Consider the following 21873-nt stretch of genomic DNA (forward strand, 5'->3'; position numbering starts at 1 on the left):
TCTCCTCTGGAGGAATTCATCAAGTCCAGCATTTCACGGATGGATACCCAGGAAAGGAACGTGAATGAGTCGGGTCGGGCTATTCAAGCTCTTGTGGCGCAGGTGTCCGAGCTCACCCAGCAATTACAACATCTGCGAGTTCCCACTGCGCCACCCACATCGTCCGCTCCCCCCGTACCACCAGAGAGCGTCTCCCAGTCAGAGCCCCGCCTACCTGTTCCTGAGCCATACAACGGTGAGCCAAACTATTGCAGAGCATTCCTAACACGCTGTTCGATGCATTTTTCTCTGCAGCCCAGGACCTTTGCCAGTGAACGAAGCAAGGTGGCGTTTGTGCTCACGCTACTGACTGGGAGGGCAGCGCTATGGGGGACGGCGGTGTGGGAGAACCAAGATCCATGCTGTGCCTCGTTCCAGACACTCTCTGCCGAAATGAAGAGAGTATTTGACCGCGCGGTCGCGGGAAGAGAAGCGGCACGGATTCTCGCGGACCTCGAGCAAGGCGAAAGATCTGTATCTGATTACTCTATCGAGTTCCGGACTTTGGCGGCAGAGTGTCAGTGGAACGAGGAGGCGCAGTGGGATATGTTCCTGCATGGGCTGGCTGACCGCGTCCAGAGAGAGATTTATGCTCTGGACTTACCCACTACACTCAATGAGTTGATCGACTGGCACTTCGTGTGGATTCCCGACTCTCCCGAGTCAAACGTCGGATGTTACCCGCTCGTGTTTCTGGAGCGGCTGAGACTTTGCGAGCCAGCGACGGGGACGCGGTCAGCCCCGTCTACGATCACGAGCCCATGCAGGTCAGGCAAGCTCGGCTTTCCCGGGAGGAGAAGGAAAGGCGGAGATCCCAGGGCCTTTGCCTTTACTGTGGCGTGGCAGGACATTTTGCTTTTAACTGCCCGGTAAAAGGGACAAGCCCGGCAGTAAATCTGAGTCTACTGTCGGGTGGGATCTCCGCTGAGAAGACCTCATCAACATCTACGCTCCTCCCGGTAAGACTAAGATGGTCAGCCCACACTCACGACTGTCGAGCACTACTGGACTCCGGGGCAGAGGGTAACTTCATGGACTACACATTCGCACTCAAGATTTAGGCTCCCCTTCTACCCCTTACCCATACCATCGCAGTTCACGCTCTCAACGGCCAAGCTCTTCCCACCATTTCATTCACCACTGGACCCATCACACTCAGCGTATCTGGCAACCACACCGAAACCACTTCCTTCTACATTCTGGACTCCCCCCTCGCACCCATCGTTTTAGGACACCCCTGGCTCATCAAACACAATCCCAAAATAGACTGGCAGCAGAGATCAGTGTTGGAGTGGAGCAGTAAATGTCATGAGTCCTGTCTTGTGTCTGCTTGTTCGTCTGTTTCTGTTTCTGCGTTTCAGGAGGAAGCAGTGGATTTGTCAAACGTGCCCACGGAGTATCAAGACCTGAAGGAGGTGTTCAGTAAGTCTCGTGCTGCTTCTCTCCCTCCGCATCGTCCCTATGACTGTGCTATAGAGTTACTGCCAGGTACGTCTCCGCCTAAGGGCAAGTTATATTCACTTTCTGTTCCAGAAAGAGAGGCTATGGAGAAATATATTTCTGATTCTCTAGCAGCAGGGTTCATCCATCCCTCCTCTTCTCCAGCGGGGGCGGGGTTCTTTTTTGTGGGGAAGAAGGACGGATCCCTGCGACCTTGTATTGACTACCGGGGGCTGAACAGCATCACGGTAAAGAATACTTATCCTTTGCCGCTGATGTCTTCAGCCTTCGAGAGGTTGCAGGGAGCGTCGATCTTCACTAAATTGGACTTGCGTAATGCTTATCATTTGGTCCGCATCAGGAAGGGGGATGAATGGAAGACTGCTTTTAACACCCCCAGGGGGCACTTTGAATACTTGGTCATGCCCTTCGGCTTGTCCAACTCCCCAGCAGTCTTCCAGGCACTCGTCAACGACGTGCTGTGAGATATGGTCGATCAGGTCATATATGTCTACCTGGATGACATATTGATTTTTTCTTCTTCTCTCCAGGAGCACGTGCAGCATGTTCGATGAGTGCTTCAGAGGCTGCTAGAGAATGGGCTTTTTGTCAAGGCGGAGAAATGCGCTTTTCATGCACAGTCTGTTCCTTTCTTAGGGTACATTGTGTCGTCTGAAGGAATGCGTATGGATCCTGAGAAGGTTAAGACTGTGGTGGATTGGCCAAGTCCAGATTCCTGTAAGGCCCTACAGAGGTTTCTGGGGTTCGCCAATTTCTACCGGCGGTTCATTCGCAATTTCGGCCAACTAGCCTCGCCTCTGACCGCCTTGACCTCCCCCAGAACTACGTTCAGGTGGTCAGACGCAGCTGAGGCTGCGTTTACCAAACTGAAAGGCCGCTTTGTTTCAGCCCCCATCTTAGTTACCCGTGATGGATCAGGGGTAACTAAGATGGGGGCTGAAACAAAGCGGCCCCCATCCCGGGTGGAACTCGACCCGGGTGGAACTCGTTCTGCCCGGGTTCCAAAAACATCAAACCCGATTCTTTATCGCACATTTTTGACTGTTCCGATCGCCCGTCTACTCCCGAGTGCATTTTTCCGGAGACCCTAATTATCTCCACACTCACATGGGAGGTCGAATCGAAGGCCAAAACGGCCTTACAAGGGGTAACGCCTCCGGTCGGTTGCCCACCGAACCGTTAATTTGTGCCAGAGGGATTACGGTCCGACGATATTCAGTGGGGGCATTGTTCCAATGTGGCTTGTCATCCAGGAGTCAGTCTCACTACATCTTTAGTCAAGCAACGATTTTGGTGGCCACGTATGGCTCACGACGTTCACAGTTTTGTTTTGGCTTGTTCAGTTTGTGCCACTGGTAAGACTTCCAATCGACCCCCAGATGGGCTCCTTCAACCGCTGCCGATCCCTTCGAGACCCTGGTCCCATATCGCACTAGATTTTGTCACCACCCTCTCAGGGTAACACGGTAGTTTTGACCGTGGTGGACCGGTTCTCGAAGGCGGTCCACTTCATTCCCTTGCCCAAATTGCCCTCAGCCAAGGAGTCAGCGTTAACAGTCGTTAACCACGTCTTTCGGTTACATGGCCTCCCGACGGACGTGGTTTCCGACAGAGGACCCCAATTCGTGTCCAAATTTTGGCAAGAGTTTTGTAGATTACTGGGTGCGACTGTTAGTCTGTCCTCAGGGTTTCATCCCCAGAGCAATGGCCAAACTGAGAGAGCCAACCAGGATTTGGAGAGAACGTTGCGATGTCTGGTCTCCAAGAATCCTTCCTCATGGAGCCAACAACTGTCAATGGTGGAGTACGCCCACAATTCGTTACCAGTGTCATCTACGGGCCTATCTCAGTTTGAGTGTAGTCTAGGTTACCAGCCACCAATTTTTCCTAGTCTGGAATCCGAAGTCGCGGTCCCCTCCGCTCACGCTTTCGTCCAGAGGTGTCATCGCTCTTGGACTAGAGCCCGCGAGACTCTACTCCAAGTGGGAGCGCGCACCAAGGCCAAGGCCGATCGTCATCGGTCTAGGCCTCCCGTATACGTCGTTGGTCAAAAAGTGTGGCTTTCTACCAAGAACATTCCTCTCCGTTCCGTCTCTAATAAACTTGCTCCCAAATTTATCGGCCCATTCACTGTCACCAAGATCATTAGCCCGGTGGCAGTCCGCCTCAAACTCCCTCCACTGTACAGGAGGATTCATCTCGCCTTCCATGTTTCCAAAATAAAACCCGTGTTTCGTTCTTGTATGAATCCGCCTGTCCTAGTTCCCCCCCCGCCTCGACTCGTAGAAGGGGAACCTACATATTCGGTTAATCGTATTCTGGACTCAAGGCGAAGGGGGCGCGGGTTCCAGTACTTGGTGGACTGGGAAGGTTACGGTCCGGAGGAGAGAAGTTGGGTGCCTGCTAGAGACATCCTGGATCACTCCCTTATTGATGATTATAATCGACAGGTAAGGGAGTCTGGGGACGCCAGGAGGCATTCCTAGGAGGGGGGGTACTGTCACGGTTCATGAATTCACTGTTTTCTTCGTGTCTCGTGTATTTGTTGTTCTGTGTGTGTGGGTGTGTGTGAGTGGGCGTTACCGCTCGTTACAGCTGATCAGCGCGCCAGCTGATCTCATTCCCCGCACCAGCTGCTGCCAATTCACTCACCTATAAGTTCTCATCGCACTCTCCTCTCTTTGTCAGATCGTTGTTTGGTGTCCTCAGTGTGTGTGTGTTAATCGTGTGCCCGTCTTCAGTCTTGTTCCTGGTTCGAGTTCCTGTTCGGTGTCTTCGTGGTTCGTCTCGTCTGGATATTCACCTGCACTGGATTCACCGTCACCACTCTGCACCAGCACGCTGACCATCTAGTCCCTGCGCCACCAGCCCACCCGAGTTTCTGAACTGTTTGTGACTTTTGACCAACCAAATAAAAGTTTACTTGCATCCTTGCTTCCGCTTTGTGTTTTATGACAGACATTTCCTATTAATGACAGACTCAAAATCCAGTCATCAGATTCTGGCATCTTCCAAAAATGACCCCCCAGCATTTGTGAACATTTTAAATAGTTTGCGGTCCTCGGAGGCACAGAATTTTAAAGTCATTTTTTGTTAGGTACCACTGCCAGAGCAAGAAATTCAAGGAAATGAACAAGCTGATGCAGTGGCTAAGGAAGCTTCATCTTTAGAGCTCAAAAAGTGCCCAATTCCACCCTTTCAGAATTATTATAACAAACAAACTTTACTAAATCAATCCTGTGGTTGGTGTAAAGCGCTGTGTCCATTTTGAAAATCGCTGGGATCATAGTACCTATACACGCTGTTGAATAGACTAACTCTTATGTTTCTGTTAATGGGCGAAGATCCTCCTTTATGCCCCTCGTTCCAAAATCCATTATTACTGAAGCATATTTTGATGGACTATGATAGTACGAACTCGTTATTTTTCAGTTGACTCTTATGAAAAGATTTTTAATGAAGTAAGACCAGGTCTAGCTTTAGAATAAAAACCTATTTTAATCATTCCTTTTTTATCTCTTTCTTGCCATGAATATAGCCGATGTAGCCGGCATGGTGTTAAACTATAAACAAACAAATTGGCAAAGATGGTACTCAAAACGACTATGACAAAAATATATCGATTTATTTAGTAATCTTCATTTATTTTTTCAATTCTCTAAAGTATAGAAATCAAAATTCATTCTGATTTAATATTTTCAGTGTTAAAATGGCGTTGTGCCATCAGAGATGCAAATGCATAGCCCACATTTATAAAGGAACAAGGCAAATCCTGCAAATTACAGTTGTAATTTATTTAAGACATTTATAGAGCTCTTATATACAAACATATTCTATATAACCTAAATTGAATGTTATTAACATTGAAGAACCATTAGACATGTTACAATGCAAAGCTAAGCAAATTTTCAGCTCACAAGTCTATTATCTTAACAATGTGGCAAACCAGCATTTGTTCACTGCTCATGTTTCAAAACAGAGAATCCGTGAAATGCAGTATTACATAGTGATCTCATTAATTTTGATAGCGATTTGCATCTGGACTTTATACAATATAAAGGCACTGAGAGCTTCTAAAGTATAAATGTTTTTACAAATGCACAACATTAGAGACAGAAATGCTTGAGATGCCTTTGTGAATTGAAATTGCCAAAATCTTTCCAAAGATCTTTCCCACACATTGAATGTTCTTGTTTATCACTAAGCGATACAGAAATATGACACATTTATTTATAAATTAATTCCAGATGGGACTTGTAGTAAAAGTAATGTTTGGACTTTTTAAATGACTGAATTTCATTGTAATCAAAGCTCAAAAAATATCAAATTTGATTTTGCTGTATATATTTCTCTGTACAAAATTTGAAAGAAAAACTAAAACATTTGAATGACACAAAAGAAAAAAAAGAAAAAATATATTTTTTTAGTATGTAAAATATAATGTATTTTAAGCAGTTGAACATATTTAAACTAAATTATTGCAAATAGAATAAAAACAATGTAGAAATTTTATGAAGTCACATAAAGATCGCAATGGACATTTTAAGCTATTTTATTTTATTGCATGATCATGCATCAGACCTGTAGATTAATTAATACACATCCACTCTCTGCTTCTTGTGCGTCAGCTCCAACAAGTTTTCAAGAATCTCCAGAAAATGTTGGGTTCTGAACTGTGGTCGTAGCATTCTGGAATAATGGGTTGGTGCCCTGTGGGAGGAGAGGAAAACAATCTGCTTAATTAAAAAAAGCAGAAGCGTGAATGATGAACAGCTTTCGGCAGTTTGACTGAATATGAAGAGTAGGGGGGTTATTTTATGTATAAAGAAAACAGAACTTACAGATGTTTTTTCATGTTTTCTGTCTTTTTCAAATCTCCTCCATTCTCTAAGGTCGCTTGCATAGATAACTGCCTTGATGATGAGGAGGATTAGGAGACCAATCAACGCCACAGCTGCCAGAGATCCTCCTACGATGGCTGCTATGTTCGGCCCCTCAGGACATTCTAACACAAGAAACATAAAGGTAGAACACTTTTCTTTTTGCAGTTTCAAACAAGATATTTCCAGTAGCTCAAACAGTAGAGCACTGGCGCTTGCAACGCCAAGTTCATGGGTTCGATTCCCAGGGAATACAAGAACTGATAAGAATGTAAATGTGAACCTTGAAATGCAACGTAAGTCGCTTTGGATAAAAGCGTCTGCCAAATGCATAAATGTAAATATTTGTTTAAAATGGAATATTTGTCCAAATATGAAAAATCTGCCATTTACACACCCTCACATTGTTGCGAACCTACTGTTACTTATGCTCCAAAAAAGACAAAAAGCATTATAAAAAGTCCATATGACTACTTTTACAGCTTTGACTTTTTTCATTATAAACTACTGTTGTATAGAAAAGAATATTAGTATAAAGATTCTTCAGAAATTCTTCACACACACACTCACACCCCATGTTTTCCTCATGGGGACCAAAAGATTTCCCCACAAGGATTTTGGATATTGGCATATTTGTGGGGACATTTTTTGTCCCCGAAACATGGGTATACCTAAAACACACACATGCACAATCTTGTACATCTAGCTTTATGAGGACATTAATTGACACAATTCAATCTCTAGCCTCTCACCCTAACCTTACCCATCACAACTAAGTGCCTAACCCGAACCCTTACCCTAAACCTACCCTTAACCTAATTATAACCTTATCCCTAAAACCAAGTCTTGACCCTCAAACAGGCCTTTAAAGGGCTCTCAGAAAGTGAGGACCGGCCAAAATGTCCTCACTTTACTCTCTTTGTCTTCACTCCAATGGTCTAAAACTCAAACTGGTCCTCACAAAGATAGTTGTACAAGTACACACACACACACACACACACACACACACACAGATCTACAGGGTTTGAAATGACATGAGGGTCAATAATGAAAGAACCCAATTAACTAGTACATGTTTCAATATTTCAGGAATGGTGTCAGGGACTATACCTCTGTCTTTGAGGACATTCATATCGTACTTGTCAAACCCAAGCTGTTCTTTCATTGTGAATGACATCCAGCAGCCCGCGCTATCTTTGACTCGACAGTCGCTCTTGAGTAATTTTTCAGCCATCGCATGTTTCAGATGTTTACAGGCTAAAGAGCAGTTCTTTTCAAACGGACCGGTCCCAAAGGCCATACATTCAACACAACTCCTGCAATAGGTCAGGAATATTTTAATAATTAAATGCATATTAAAATATAAAACATAACATTTAATAAATAGAGTTGTATTTATATTTTATATTATATTTAATATATGTATATTATTGATATATTGCAATTAAATACAACTAATTGAAATACAACTAGAAAATAACATCATTTATATAACTGAGAAAACGTGAAATGGATCATTTAAATAAATCGTCCATATTAACTGATTTACTAAATGAATCAGAATTCTGTAGCTAAATTAGTATGAAATTAAGGAAGAACGTGTATTTAAAGTAATCATTTGTATTTATAGGGTGGCTTTGTAAAGGTCAAGGTCACACAAGTTTTCTTACCCTGACTGTTGACATGGACGTTGACAAGTAGAACACGTTTCGCAGTAGGGCCCCTTGTATCCTCTCTCACATTCACACTGGTTACATACACATTTACCACGTTTAAAACAAACACTCCCGTCCCTCTGGCAAGCCTCATCGGATTTTGCACAGTGACACGCTGTTCCCTCGTAGCCATCTTTACACTGACATTCACCACATTTGCATGCGCCATGACCTGTAAAAGGTAAAAACATTACACGGAAATTATTTAAAAAAAATTAAAAAAAATAAACTGTGAAGCACTAAAATATGAGCCTTTCCACACAAATCACCTGCACACAGTGTATTGTTAAATTTTTCGCAGTGCTCATCGTCACATTCGCAGTATGTGCCATAGAAATTGCCACCGGCCTCTGTGATATGGCACTGACACTGTCCACAAACACAATCTCCTTTTCCTTCGCATTCCGTCCCGTTTTCTTTCCGGCACTGTTGTTTCAGTGAAGCCTCGTCCTTTTCGCCTAGTTTGCACTCACAGCGCTGTCCTAAGAAACCAGTATTACACCTGCGGACATGGGGAGGTCGCTTATGTTAGTCATATGTAATAGACTGTCTGTCAGTTTGTGTGTACTGGAAAAAGTTTTTTTGGATGTCAATGTATGCATCTGCATCTTTGCATCTTCACTTTGTAAAACACACACACACGCATGCATGCACATTGGGTTTCCATGTTTTATGGGGACTTTCCAAAGACATAATGATTTTAATAATGTACAAACTCCTAACCCTAAAACTGACCATCACAGAAAATTTTCAGCATTCATTTTTACATTTTCAAGCCATTTTCCAAAAATGTCTGGTATTACTATCCTTGTGGGGAAACTTGTTCCCCATAACGCAGGGAGTACCAGGTGTACACACACACACACGTGTATATAAAGATTTTTAATGTTTTTAAAATAAGTCTCTTATGCTTGCCAAGGCTGCATTTATTTGATTAAAAATACTACAACAAAAAAATATTTTGACAATTTAAAAGAACTATTTTCTACGTTAAAATGTAATTTATTCCTGTGATCAAAGCTGAATTTTCAGCATCATTACTCCAGTCTTCAGTGTCACATGTTCCTTCAGAAATCCTTCTGATATGCGAATTTAATGTGCAAAAAACATTAATTATTATTATCAATCTTGAAAACAGTTGCAAATCAGCATATTAGAATGATTTCTGAAGGATCATGTGACACTGAAGACTGCTGAAAATTCAGCTTTGCATCACAGGATTAAATTATATTTAAAAATACATTCAAATTGAAAAGTTATTTTAAATTGTAATAATATGCTCTAAGAAAAAAATTAGGAAGCCTTTGTTGGGACAAATAGTATTTTTTTAATGCAACTAAAGCATAAATAAATACTGTATAAAGACTAATTAGACTAAATACTTAATGGTAATTTGTTTTGCTATCTTTACTTTTGTTGTATTATTATAACTACAGTACTTTGCAATGAGAATCTAACGAGATTCACCATTAAGACTATTTGGATTTAAGAATTCGTGGGAGAAAATATTATTATTTGTCATGAAAATTATCAAAATTATTATAAAAAAATTATTTTTAGGTATTTATTTTTATTGATATATGACCTAGATGTTGTTGGCATGTTTAATATCAGTAAAACGTGATGAAAAAAGACATTTAGAGTAAATTATAATTTTCTGTTACCTGCAGCTGCCACAGACGACTTTACCGTTTCCCCCGCAGTGAATATGATTTTCATTCTTATCATCACATTCACATTTGCATCGAGTCTGAACGGTCACTTTCAGTTTTTCATTAAAGCCTAATGGCCCAATGAGGAAGCTCTGACTGTCAGTGCATTGGTCTACTGTTACTGTCACGTTAAAAGTCACCTGAAAGGATTAAAGTAGGAGTAAGGTCATTTACAAAGTTTAAAGTCATGTATTATTGCATTTGCTAAATCTGCAGAAAGGATAAATCAAGATTTGCATCTGCACTAGCATTAATGATCTGTCTACCTATAGGTTGTGTGTGCTAGAGTCTAATCTTACTCACAACTTGTCCGATGTTCACATTATCACACTTCCCCCTGTCACTGGGTTTTCCTCCACCTACACAGTTTGATGTGTATTTCACAGATACGAAATTTGGGAGGGCATCATGAGCCATGATCACTTCAGAGGTTAAGTTCTGTTCAAACCACATAGGACATTGATAAGGGTGTTAAACACAGACAAGCTCTCTCATTATAATGTTTTATTTCTTTAGCCTTTAAAAAGACAAGGATTGTGCAGATTGGAAATGAACTCACATTGTATGCATCCACAATTAATCTGACAACGTTGCTGGAGTCATCAGAAAGCACTCCTACAGCAGATTTAGGGATCAGTCTGCTCAGCTCCTATTAAAGAACATACAACTGTGGTCAGGTACACCAATTTACTTCTTCTACTTCTATTACTACTACTAATATTAGGAATATTAATGTGGATTGTGCTTAAATGACACAAAGTAAAAGGAGAAGGTGTTATAATTTATTCACTAAATGTAACTACAAAAATAATCACTCTCAGACACTCCCAATCTGACAATAATGGCTGGGCAATGTTTTTAAAGTGCTGCTGAGTCACTTGTTTACACTTTTGACAACTTATTATAGCCTTTTCCCCCCAGAAAATATATTTTCTCATTTTAGATATAAGCATGTTTTACTTACTGTGTACACAGGTTCCATTTTTTTAGTGACAGCAAAAATTGGTTGTATGTTTTGCTCCTCCAGCTTGCGAGCTATCTGTCCTACAGATGGGTAGTCCTGAAAACATAGATCATATAATAGTTGGTGATACAAGGTGATACTGTAGCATCTAAAACATACATACCTTTTTACATATGTAGAGATGCACACGTTTACAAATTCGGTGAGGTATTTACTGTAGATACCGAATTAGTGGAATTCAAAGATTGATTGTCTAGTATATACATAATTTGTCGGTGTCTATCCAAATGTACAAAATTGAAATTTAAACTTGCCTTGGAGCAGTGTTATTTTAGTATCATTGATAAACTTTTTTTTTGTTATGTCTATATACTATATACTGTATATTTCAGTTAATGTTTATTTTATTTCAAGTTATGAAATGATTAAATATTTTTGTTTTAATTTTAGATTATAACCCCACTGTGGAACTTTCTGGTGTAGTTCAAATGTTTTTCAGAATTAAAGTTATTCAGAAGTATTAAATCATACCCAGATTTTGCTCATGCTGTACTTGTTATCGACCAGCTGACAGGTTTCTTTGTTTGGTTCCAGAATGGCAGCGAGTTTTCCATCCCCTGCCATGTGGAAGCCGTCATCAGTAGCCAGCACCAGCAGCCGAGTGCTGTTTCCCCAACCAATCTCATTCTGTGCACAGGTAACACATTTACTTTATTTACTCACATGATATAGAACGTCATGCATGAATCAGGCTTCATATAACGTTATGCTCATTTGCATTATATATAATGAACACTCTCAGAAAAAAAGGTACAAAAGCTGTCACTGGGACAGTACCCTTCAAAAGGGTTCTAATATGTACCATTTAGGTACTAATATGTACACGTTTGGTACCAATATGTACCTTTGAGGGACTTATATGCACTCTTTAGGTACAAAGGTGTACCTTTTTAAAAGGTACCGCCACAGTGACAGCTTTTGTACCTTTTTTTCTGAGAGTGAAGCACAAAGAAATTCTCTACAGGTTTCATGTACTGTAAGTATTTAAGCCTGTTTCTCACAGCAGGACATGTATTTCCCATTCTTTTGCACACAGCGTGGATGATGCAATCTGTTAAAATGGCTGCCAAAATAAATTTCTACCACTTATGCATGCTTATGTGGTGTGAAACGTTTTAAGTCTCACCACGCAGACCGCGGCTTGCATGATGGCATCCAGGCTTCCCTCCGGAGGGTCCAGGTTTCCAGATATATGCTGCTTGTCTACCATATCTTTAAAGTGACTCCCATCTTTTGTCAGTGAAAGCACATGCTGAAAGCCAAATGCTGGCTGGCATGGTTCAGTTTTAATCGCGCATGGCTGTTGGAGCTTCACTTCATTGGTGTCGGTGTATGGAAGAACAGTTTTGTCGACAAACGAACCGAATCCTGCATCAGGAAAGTTGGTTAATGAAGCCGTTGCCATAACAATTCAACTCTGATTGAGATATACATGCTTACCTATTCTGGCATTGCCCGTAATTTTATTGAGCTCTTTGAGTAAATTATTTCCCAGATTTTTCACATTCATCAAATCATCTTTCATAGAGTAGGAGAGATCCATTAGGTAGTAAAGATCTACAGGATAGCCTTCAGCCCTTTTGAATTGTATTTGAAAAATGTAGGGCATCCCTAAGAAAACAACACAATTAGTCATCTGTATTCTTTGAAAGTCAGTCTCAAACTTACATTAAAAAAGTCATTGTTTTGGTCAGTACAGTAGTTTGTAAGTATATAACATACCTGGTCTAAGTTCTAGACGTATTTCTTGTGGTTGGATTTGCACTGGATCTGGACCAGTAGTCAGGGGCTTGTTTAAAACCTTATCCATATTATTTTGAGGATTTATTATGCTATTGGGTGAACATCCTCTATTTTTAAGAAAGGTTACAGTGTCACAACGTGCTGCTTCCTGCTCCCCAGTCTTGGTGAAATTCTGTTGTTTGAATAAGACAAACAGCAGGATTTGAAGAAGATGCAATGTGAAATTCAATATGCTCTGAATTGAAAAAGCTGTTGAGAATTAGACAGACCAGCATTTCATTACTAATGTTGGAGATCAAATAGTTGACCATCTGAGACATATTGCACACAAAAGTTGAAGGCACTTATGACATTTCCTGGCATTGTCTGACAACAATGAAACTTTGAGAGTTTGACTTTTTATCAATAAAAATAATTGATTTTTAAAAGGTATTGGGTTGATATTATGAGTGCTTGTGATGAAGTATTGATCGAGTTCTGTTTGAGGCACTTAGTAGCAATAAATTCATGAGCAGAACTTTGCTTTTATCTCTGAAATTATCATCACTTGTTACTTTCAAACTACTGTGCCATATTTTGGAAGTATTTTCTATGCTAATCAATTAGTGTTTTTGTTTTTTTTTGGGGTTAACATGCACCTAAACAGGATGTAAAAACTGGCCACTTTACATAGCCTATCATCTAAATACATGATTCTCGGTCAGAATAAACTAGACCAGACTTTATACCGTAAGTCAAATTATGACTTTGTGAGAGAGACTAGGGATTGAAATTGTTGAAACTACTTTAAATTACATTATATTAGCATGAGTAGTGTTAATACATTTGGACTGAGTTCAGACAGTCAGTTATTTTCTGAAGGGTAATTAAATTGAACCATAAAGCAGGGCTTACCAAGTCTTTACACCAGGCACAGCCGGGCCCGGACTTGATACAGTCATCACATGTGTTTACTGAAGCTTTTAAGCATTGCTCCTGAGTGTAGACTGCAACAAACAGTTTTAACTTCAGTTATGTCTTTAAACAGTCTATTTTGTTTGCATGATTCAGCATTCTGGATATTTGATATGTTATGGTTGATGTAGTTAAACGGTTAGTCCACCCAAAAATGAAAATAAACATTCTGTCATTGATTACTCACCCTCATGTCGTTCCAAACCCTTAAGACTTTCGTTCATTTTCTGAACACAAATGAAGATCTTTTTGATGAAATCTGAGAGCTTTCTGTCCCTCCATTGACAGCTGCGCAACTACCACTTTGACGCTTCAAAAAGAGATCGTAATCCACTAATCCATATTTATTGAACGGTTTAGTCCAAATTTTCTGAAGAGACACGATCGCTTTATATGATGAACTGATTGAATTTAGGCTTTTATTCACATATACACATTGATCAGCGAACATAAACAAAAGCTCAACCGAACATGCTTGACGTGTGAGAACAAACCTCATTGGTTCTTGCAGAAGCTCAAACGTCCTGTTAACACACGAGAATGAACCTCATTGGTTCTCGCACGTCAAGCGCACATACTTTAGATTCCGTTTACCACAACTGAAGTGTGAGTTGATGAATGTTTATATGTGAATAAAAGCCTAAATTCAATCTGTTCATCATATAAAGCGATTGAGTCTCCTCAGAATTTTTTTTACTAAACCGCTCAATTCACATGGATTAGTTTTACGGTCTCTTTATGAACTTTTTGAGGTGTCAAAGTGGTAGTTATGGAGCTGTCAATGGAGAGACAGAAAGAGACAATCTTCATTTGTGTTCCGAAGGTGAACAAAGATTTTACAGGTTTGAAACGACATGAGGGTGAGTAATTAATGACAGAATTTAAATTTTTGGGTGAAATTAACCTTTTAACAGACACAAATACAAATTTCATTTATTTGTGAGACACAGGCTTTGTTCCAAAACCTAGTGTAGGCAGCATTTTATAGCATTTGACTGAAAACTTTTCCAAAAGGTATAGGCTATTAATATACCTTCTTTGACACATTCTTCAAATTCTAAAGAGAAATTACAATAAGTACACCATTGTTTAAAAGTTTGTAGTTGGTACGATTTTGTTTTAATGCCTTTAATCAAAAAAATCCAGTAAAAACAGAAATATTGTCAAATGCTATAACAATTTAACTGTTTTCTATTTTTATATATTATAAAATGTAATTTATTCCTATGATGGCAAAGCAACCATTACTCCAGTCTTCAGTGTCACATGATCCTTGAGAAATCGAATGCTTATTTGCTGCTCAAGAAACATTTCTTATTATTATTAATGTCGAAAACAGTTTGCTGCTTACTTTTTTTGTGGAAACCGTGATACTTTTGTCAGAATTCTAAGAGGAATAGGAAGTTCAAGAGTACAGCATTTATTTGAAATAGAAATCTTTTGTAACATTTTAAATTTCTTTACTGCCACTTTGAATCATTTTAACGTGTCCTTGCTAAATAAAAAAGTATCTTTCAAAAATAAAAACAATAAAATCTTACTGACCCCAAACTTTTAATGCCAAACTATAGAAATCACTTGTTCTCTGCAGCTCACTAGGTTTTGGAACAGTGGCGCAGTTCTTTAAAAGAGGCAGGCCGAGATAGACAGCTGTGTCCAAATCTGAAGGTAGCTGCCCTGTACTCTCTTTGTTTTTGTATGAACTGCAGGCACAGGATCATGGGATATTATAGGCAGGAAATGAGGCTTTGCAAACATTGGCATAATGCCTTCCCACCTCCTTATGCTACCTGTATTGTTCAGGTTTCAAACACAGCTGTGAATCCAGTTTAAGGACATTTGCACATGTTACCTACCCTGTCTTCCCACCAACAGCAGGAGAAGTCCCCTCAGACACACCGACTGAAGCATTTCCTAATTTAAAACAGCATTCTTTATTATCATAGTTCCTTATTTTCAGCATCCCAAACAACTATTGAAAATGAGACGAGAAATGAGACTGCAGTTGCTATATGTGACCCTGGATCACAAAACCAGTTACGTCACACGGGTATATTTGTGGCAATAGCCAACAATACATTGTATGGGTCAAAATGATCTATTTTTCTTTTATGCCAAAAATCATTAGGCTATTAAGTATAGATCATGTTTCATGAAGATATTTTGTAAATTTCCTACTGTAAATATATAAAACATTTTTTTTTTTTTTTGTGAGTGAATGCAGCATAATCGCAAACATAAATGGACAACTTTAAAGGCGATTTTCTCAATGTTTAGATTTTTTTGCACCCTCAGATTCCAGATTTTGGCCAAAAAAGAATCTTGGCCAAATATTAGTCCTATGCTAACAAACCATGCATCAATGGAAAGCTTATTTATTATTTATTACTTCAGCTTTCAGAAGATGTATAAATCTAATTTTCAAAAAAATTGACCCATGTGACTGGTTTTGTGGTCCAGGTTCATATTTGTTAAATAATGAAAACTTTTCTATGCCTGTGCAGTTTTGCAGCAGCTGTGCAAGGTGCTGCACAGAAAGTGTGAACTTGAAAAATGTTTTTAGTCGCCAATATGATGTGTGGGTGACACATCTCAGAAGGGGAAGACATTGACGGTCTATAGACTGCCATACACGGTTAAGGGATCTGTGTGCTTGCTATTTGTTCATCATGGTTTTATCGCATCACCCAATGAAACATGCGTACTTTCTCACACATAGCTATATTTAGATTCAAAGTGAGAAGTTATACGCCACTTTACGTGTTGTGAATGCTTAAAAGGATAGCTTGTTTAAAAATGTTCCTGCTTGACTTTGTTTCTTCTGTGAAAAACAAAAGAAAAGTTATTAGAAAGAATGGCTTTCTGATTACTACACAATGGAAGTTTGGATGTTTATTGACTGTATAGGTCTACTGTCAAGCTCAAATCATATAATGCACACTGTACAACTTTATGATAGCCTACTTTTATTATGTTTTTTGTCCTTTTTTGAACTTGACAGTGTAAATAACCATTCATTTTGTTTTATGGTAAAAAGCAGCATGGTGATTTTACCAATCATCTTATTTTGTGTTTCACAGAAGAAAGAAAATAATACTCTGTTGAATGACATAATGACAGAATATTATTTTCTCTTGTTTGTTACCTATTCCTTTAATATAGTGTCTTAATTATTTTTGTTTTCAATATGTGTCCTCCACGAATTTAGCATATGCAGTTGATATAGCCATTATAGTTATTTAGGGAAATTCTCTTTACTGTAAAGTGATAAAATGTAGTAAAATCTCTGTGTTTACTGATTCCAAATATGCATTTGAATTAGAGTGCGAATGTCTGAGATCTCTGTAAACCCAAATAAAACACTTTTCATTTAAAATGTTGTAAATCATCATCAAGAATATATTTAGTTTGAGTGGATTATTTAACTAACGGTTAAGCGGCTCAAAACTAGCTGTTCCTTATAGCTACAGCAACTGTTGTCCAAAAAACTGATAAGAATAAGAATTATAATACAATTATTTAGTCATGCACATTCTTTGTTAAAACTAGTAAAAACGTAAAGTATTTGACAAGCCTTAGCCTACTTACTTTTGTCGAAATGCAACGCCCTAGAGACATACAACCGTTATGTGGAGATGTTTTTGGTTTCCTCAAACCTTGCCTCAAAATGAACAGAAAGTTAGCAAACTTCTGCTCATGACAGGAAAGCAGAGAGGAAGTACAGTGATGTAAGTCTCAGGGCTGTGCCGATAAGCTTGATAACTGCAGCAACGCCTTTGTGAAGGGCCATGCGGTGGTTCGCCAAAAATGTTAAATTTTTTTATTATTTTTAATTTTTGTACGTTAATGCTGTTTTACATGAATATTATGAGAAATGGGGCAATGGGGAGATGAGACGATGCAAATCAAAACCACAAGTTCAACAAGAGTTGGAAGTAACTAGTTTAATTCACAATAAAAGTTTTACAGGAATGTTACTGAGCGCATTACTATAACCATTTTTGATGCAAGAAACTGCCATAATTTACTTTCTCGTATCCATTTTCTACCTTCTCTTTACACTTGCTGTTGTGCATTTTCGACATATATATAAAAACCCTTTTCTGCTACTTCTACTTTTGCTCTAACTTACTACTTTGTGGTCCTGCGAGTATCGTTGGCTCTTGCGATGTTCCTCATTTGTAATATGCTTTGAATAAAACCACCTCCTAGTCATTAGTCTGAATAGCTACAGTAACATACATAGTTGATCATAACTGTGGATGCACTAAAACTGTGGTACCAGTGCTACTATGTGGTGGTATGCAACATAACTCTGGAAATTCATCAAAATAAAAATATAGGCTACATCTCATTCAAAATGTTATGTTATTTTTGCATGTTTTATTTCTAATGCCTGATTTTAATTTTAATATTAATACAACTTTATGCACCAATTAGACTTTTGCAAAGACCACATTTTAACATTGACAGTGCCGGATCTGAATAGGTAATACTTTCTTTAAGTTGCAGCAATATGGTCTTCAAGACTATGCACCAATTTTAATTTTAATTTTAATTTTTATGCCCTTAAACAGGGCCTTGCACAGGGTGGTGGCCCGGTGGCTAGAGCCACTGCCCTTCTGCCCTCATCAGCTGAGGTGCCCCTCTCGCCCCCCTCCCTACCCCTCCAGAAGATTCCCATAAAAACGTTCTGTTATCGCTCCGCTAAAGATCCACTGATTCCGCTAATCCGCTCCGTGTTTTCCTGCTCGCTCCGCAGCGTCACTCGTAGACAAGCATGTGCCCGCTCTCTGATGACAGTTTCAGAATATATATTTAGATAATATATAGTATTTTACCTTTTTATTATGTATAATGTTAATATGGTCTCATTAAAATATTATAAATATGATGTATGTTATAGATAGATACTATATCAACTAAGGCAACTGATTATAATGGGAAATATATTTACAGGAGTTAAAGTGTGAAAAACTGTCTGCTAAATATTCTATACATAATGATTTACCCTCTGGCTTTCTAGAACTTTGATTCAATTTTTGCCATGTTGAATAGGCTTTGTCTTTGCTCTTTCTCACTCTGTTCTTCTAATTTTGTGAAGGCATTGTTTTTTTGTCTACAAAATCTGCAAACAACAGAAAATGTTATTTATTTATTTGTGATTTATTTATTAGTGTTATTTATATTAGATTAGATCAGGTTAAATAATTTGATTGAACAAGAATTCTAATTTTCACTACTCCCAGTGTATGATTGCAGAACAATATATGTTTGAAAATTTATGGAGCAACAGATTTTGTGTGAAAATAAATCAGAAAGGTGGTTTGTTTAAAAATCTTATTAATGTATGAGGTGGCAAGGAGGTACACACGGGGTAAAACCAGCACGGTAAGACGCACAGTATTGATAAAAATACTTAAGCTAAATTAATATGCTTTTAATAATGTCTAAGTTGATACTTGTTCAAACCAATCACTTTAGTAAAGTTTATAACAATTTTGGAGTTATTTTGATAAATTAAATAATAAATGTTTGTTCAATAAATATAGGCTATATATCTGTCATAATTTTCATTTTAAAAATACAGAAACAAGATTCTTGAGATCTTTGTATTTAAATTGCTACATAAGTCTAAAACATTAAAATATATATATATAAAATAGTAGATTAAATTAGCACAGAATCAACTTTGATCAAGTCAATGATCAGCCAAATTTCCAAGTCCATCATCAAAAGCGTTTATGAAAAAAAGTGCTGAGCAGAATTTGTGCCATTGAGTGGTATAAAAGAGAATTAAGTCAAATGCGCATTTTACCCCGGTGTGACTTTATAACTGTTGTAACCTGTATATCATTTCAATTTATACTTTAAGTGTATAATATTAAATTAAATGTCTATACTACTTCCATAGGATGAGGCAGCTCAGAGAGTGAGAGCCCACTGAGCATCAGACAGTTAAACTGGCATTGACATTGAATTATTTAATTGGAAGAGTAATTATAACAACATAACTTGATTTTGCACTAAATCCTAATTGTAATCTTATTGCCCATATAAAAGAGTTGTTTTTAATTTTCTGTATTAAGATGATACTGCCTCATTCAAACTCCTTATAGTGCCCCCTTTTTTGGTTTAAGCCACTGCCCCTCAAAATGTCTGTGCACGGCCCTGCCCTTAAATTATTTGAGCTTGATTTCCTGAAGACGAGTGGTTTGTGTTTGATGCTTAAATATAATCAATACTCTGTTTAGAAAATAAAATAAAATAAAATAAAGAAAAAAAAAAAAAAAATCAGAAAGATCAGTTTTAAAACTGGAGTGCAATATTTGAAATAATATGTCTCATCTCTCTGTGCTCATATTAGATGCTGCTTTGGTAAGATCCTTTCACAGATCTGCAAAGGGCCAATAGAGGAACTCAGCAGCAGTGCGATTTATACTTCCTTGATGAGTACTGGAAGAATATTGGTAATCAAAATATTGTGTGTTGTAAAATGTCCTTAAAGTCACCATGAAATCAAAATTGTTGCACAATGTTGCAGTGCTTATTATTAATGATTAATCCGTGCACATCATTATTTATTTTTTTATTCATATGCCCTAATAAACTTTAATCAAAAACTTTAACCTCCCCTCCCCCTTGAAATTATGTCTATTCTCTTCATGACGTGTCTCGATGGAAGGTGGGTCTATATATCCTCCCCTACTGACTACAAACTGTCATCTTTCTTCATTTAGCCAGCAAACTTTAACTTCCTATGATCCGATCAATTCCTGAAGGACAAAATCAAATCCTGCCCTAAAATCAAAACTTATTCCAGAAGCAGTTTCACACAGATATACATAACAATAGGGAATAAAAGACTATCAAAATTTCTACAATTTGTTAGAAAATTGTGGAGGATCGTTACTTGACAATCTTTGCAGCTTATGGCCTTTTTGGTCTATGAAGTTTTTCCCTCTTACATTTTTTCCCCATAGTACTGGAAAATACTAGTGAATTTTGAATGACAAAATTTTCAGCAGGCCAATGCAAGATAAAAATAACAATCATTCAGTGCTGAGTGCTGACTTCCTGTGACGGTTATAACACCTCAGAGTAAAACGATGGATGAACATGATACTGAACATGTAAAAGTTGATACTACCATCATCCTAAACTAGAACACTTTCTGTCTCCTTGTGTTTTGGATAGAAAATAATGATTACTAGTTTCTGAACAAGGAAGTTAAACCACAAAGAGGGAAGTAACTGGTGTTCTCTTTAAATATTTTTTAAAAAGTGGGTGGAGTGCTGTTGACAGTCACCAGTCATATCTTTTGCAACATTTTCTGTGAAAGTACTTTTATAAATGTATTTTTGAGTAAACCATACAATGGTTTCATACAAGAAAAAAAGGATTAAAAAAAAGAATCCTGCAACAGTAGATGGAAGAGTTTTTGAAAGTTAGTTGACAACAGTCATTTTTTTATTGTTAATGTCAGACTTCACAGTTTTTGTTTTATATATTTGTAGTGTATCATTATCAACTAACAATCTGCCTTGTCAAGCACAAAACAGGACACTTCTTCACAGAATTTGCAAAGTTGTCCTAATAAGCAAACCACAGACAACAGTTTGCCATAAGGAGCTGTGAAAAAAAATTAGGCCACATGAAGGGTGTAGCCTAATGTTTTTTTCTGCATGTTTCTGAATCGTGGAAATAGCACCATCTAGTGAGAAGTGTGGACAATCTGGGCATTACTTCTGAAAAAATAAAGCCATTCATTCATAATGTTTCTGCAACTAAAACTCTTTAAGAATTTGAAGATGATTCCCATCATACTTGTGTTGATGACTGAGTGCAAGTGCTTTAAGTAATAGTTTGGAAAATGTCCTCTACAACACTGAGACTTTATGATACTCTTGTCTTTGCATAGTCAGCTCTGTCCCGTTTCCCAAACAATGAGTGCCCTTACGAAAAAAAAGTATACTTCAAGTTCATTTTATGAAGTATACTTGAGTAATGTTCAAGTATATTTTTAAGTATACTTTATGTAGTAAGTATACTAATGTCAATATGTACTAGTAGTAAACTTGTAAGTGTACTATTTTAATACCGCTTGGGACTAAATTGGCCCACTTGAAGTATATAAAAGTATATGTTTAAGTGTACTATAAGTGTAACAGTAGTAAACTTTAAGTGCACAACTAGTTCATAATTATGTTTCTCATTTGTACTGCAAGTGAACTTATGGGTATACTAGTAGTTCACTATTGTAATACTTGTAGCAACTTTGAAGTATACTCTCAGTTTTCTTTTAATGTACTCTCAGTAAACTACCAGTTTAGTAGTTTTATACT

The 21873-nt window shown here is 38.2% G+C and overlaps 1 protein-coding gene across 1 annotated transcript; it reads right to left on the reverse strand.

Annotated features, from left to right (window-relative positions):
- Positions 1–5273: 5273 nt before the first annotated feature.
- itgb2 (integrin, beta 2) lies at positions 5274–17248 on the reverse strand. Its single transcript, XM_084123184.1, has 16 exons — positions 17117–17248; positions 15385–15442; positions 13469–13560; positions 12554–12746; positions 12272–12442; positions 11958–12199; positions 11303–11458; positions 10772–10867; positions 10367–10456; positions 10111–10245; positions 9760–9947; positions 8365–8597; positions 8051–8267; positions 7491–7696; positions 6342–6505; positions 5274–6210 (listed from the first exon to the last, which is right to left on the reverse strand). The coding sequence occupies exons 1-16, from the start codon at positions 17144–17146 to the stop codon at positions 6142–6144; spliced, it is 2340 nt and encodes a 779-aa protein (XP_083979310.1). The 5' UTR covers positions 17147–17248; the 3' UTR covers positions 5274–6141.
- Positions 17249–21873: the final 4625 nt, after the last annotated feature.

Source organism: Abramis brama, assembly GCF_963993115.1.
Source record: "Abramis brama genome assembly, chromosome: 8".
In the NCBI taxonomy this organism is placed as follows: domain Eukaryota; kingdom Metazoa; phylum Chordata; class Actinopteri; order Cypriniformes; family Leuciscidae; genus Abramis; species Abramis brama.

Bases quoted from the DNA above. Each gene is read 5' to 3' on its own strand.
- itgb2 (XM_084123184.1), bottom strand. From the start codon at position 17,146: ATGTCTCTAGGGCGTTGCATTTCGACAAAA. The intron at 10,868-11,302 runs GTATGATTTAAT...CTATGTTTTCAG, and splicing joins ACAGCATGAGCAAAATCTGG to GACTACCCATCTGTAGGACA. The intron at 7,697-8,050 runs GTAAGAAAACTT...GACCTATTGCAG, and splicing joins CGTCCATGTCAACAGTCAGG to GAGTTGTGTTGAATGTATGG.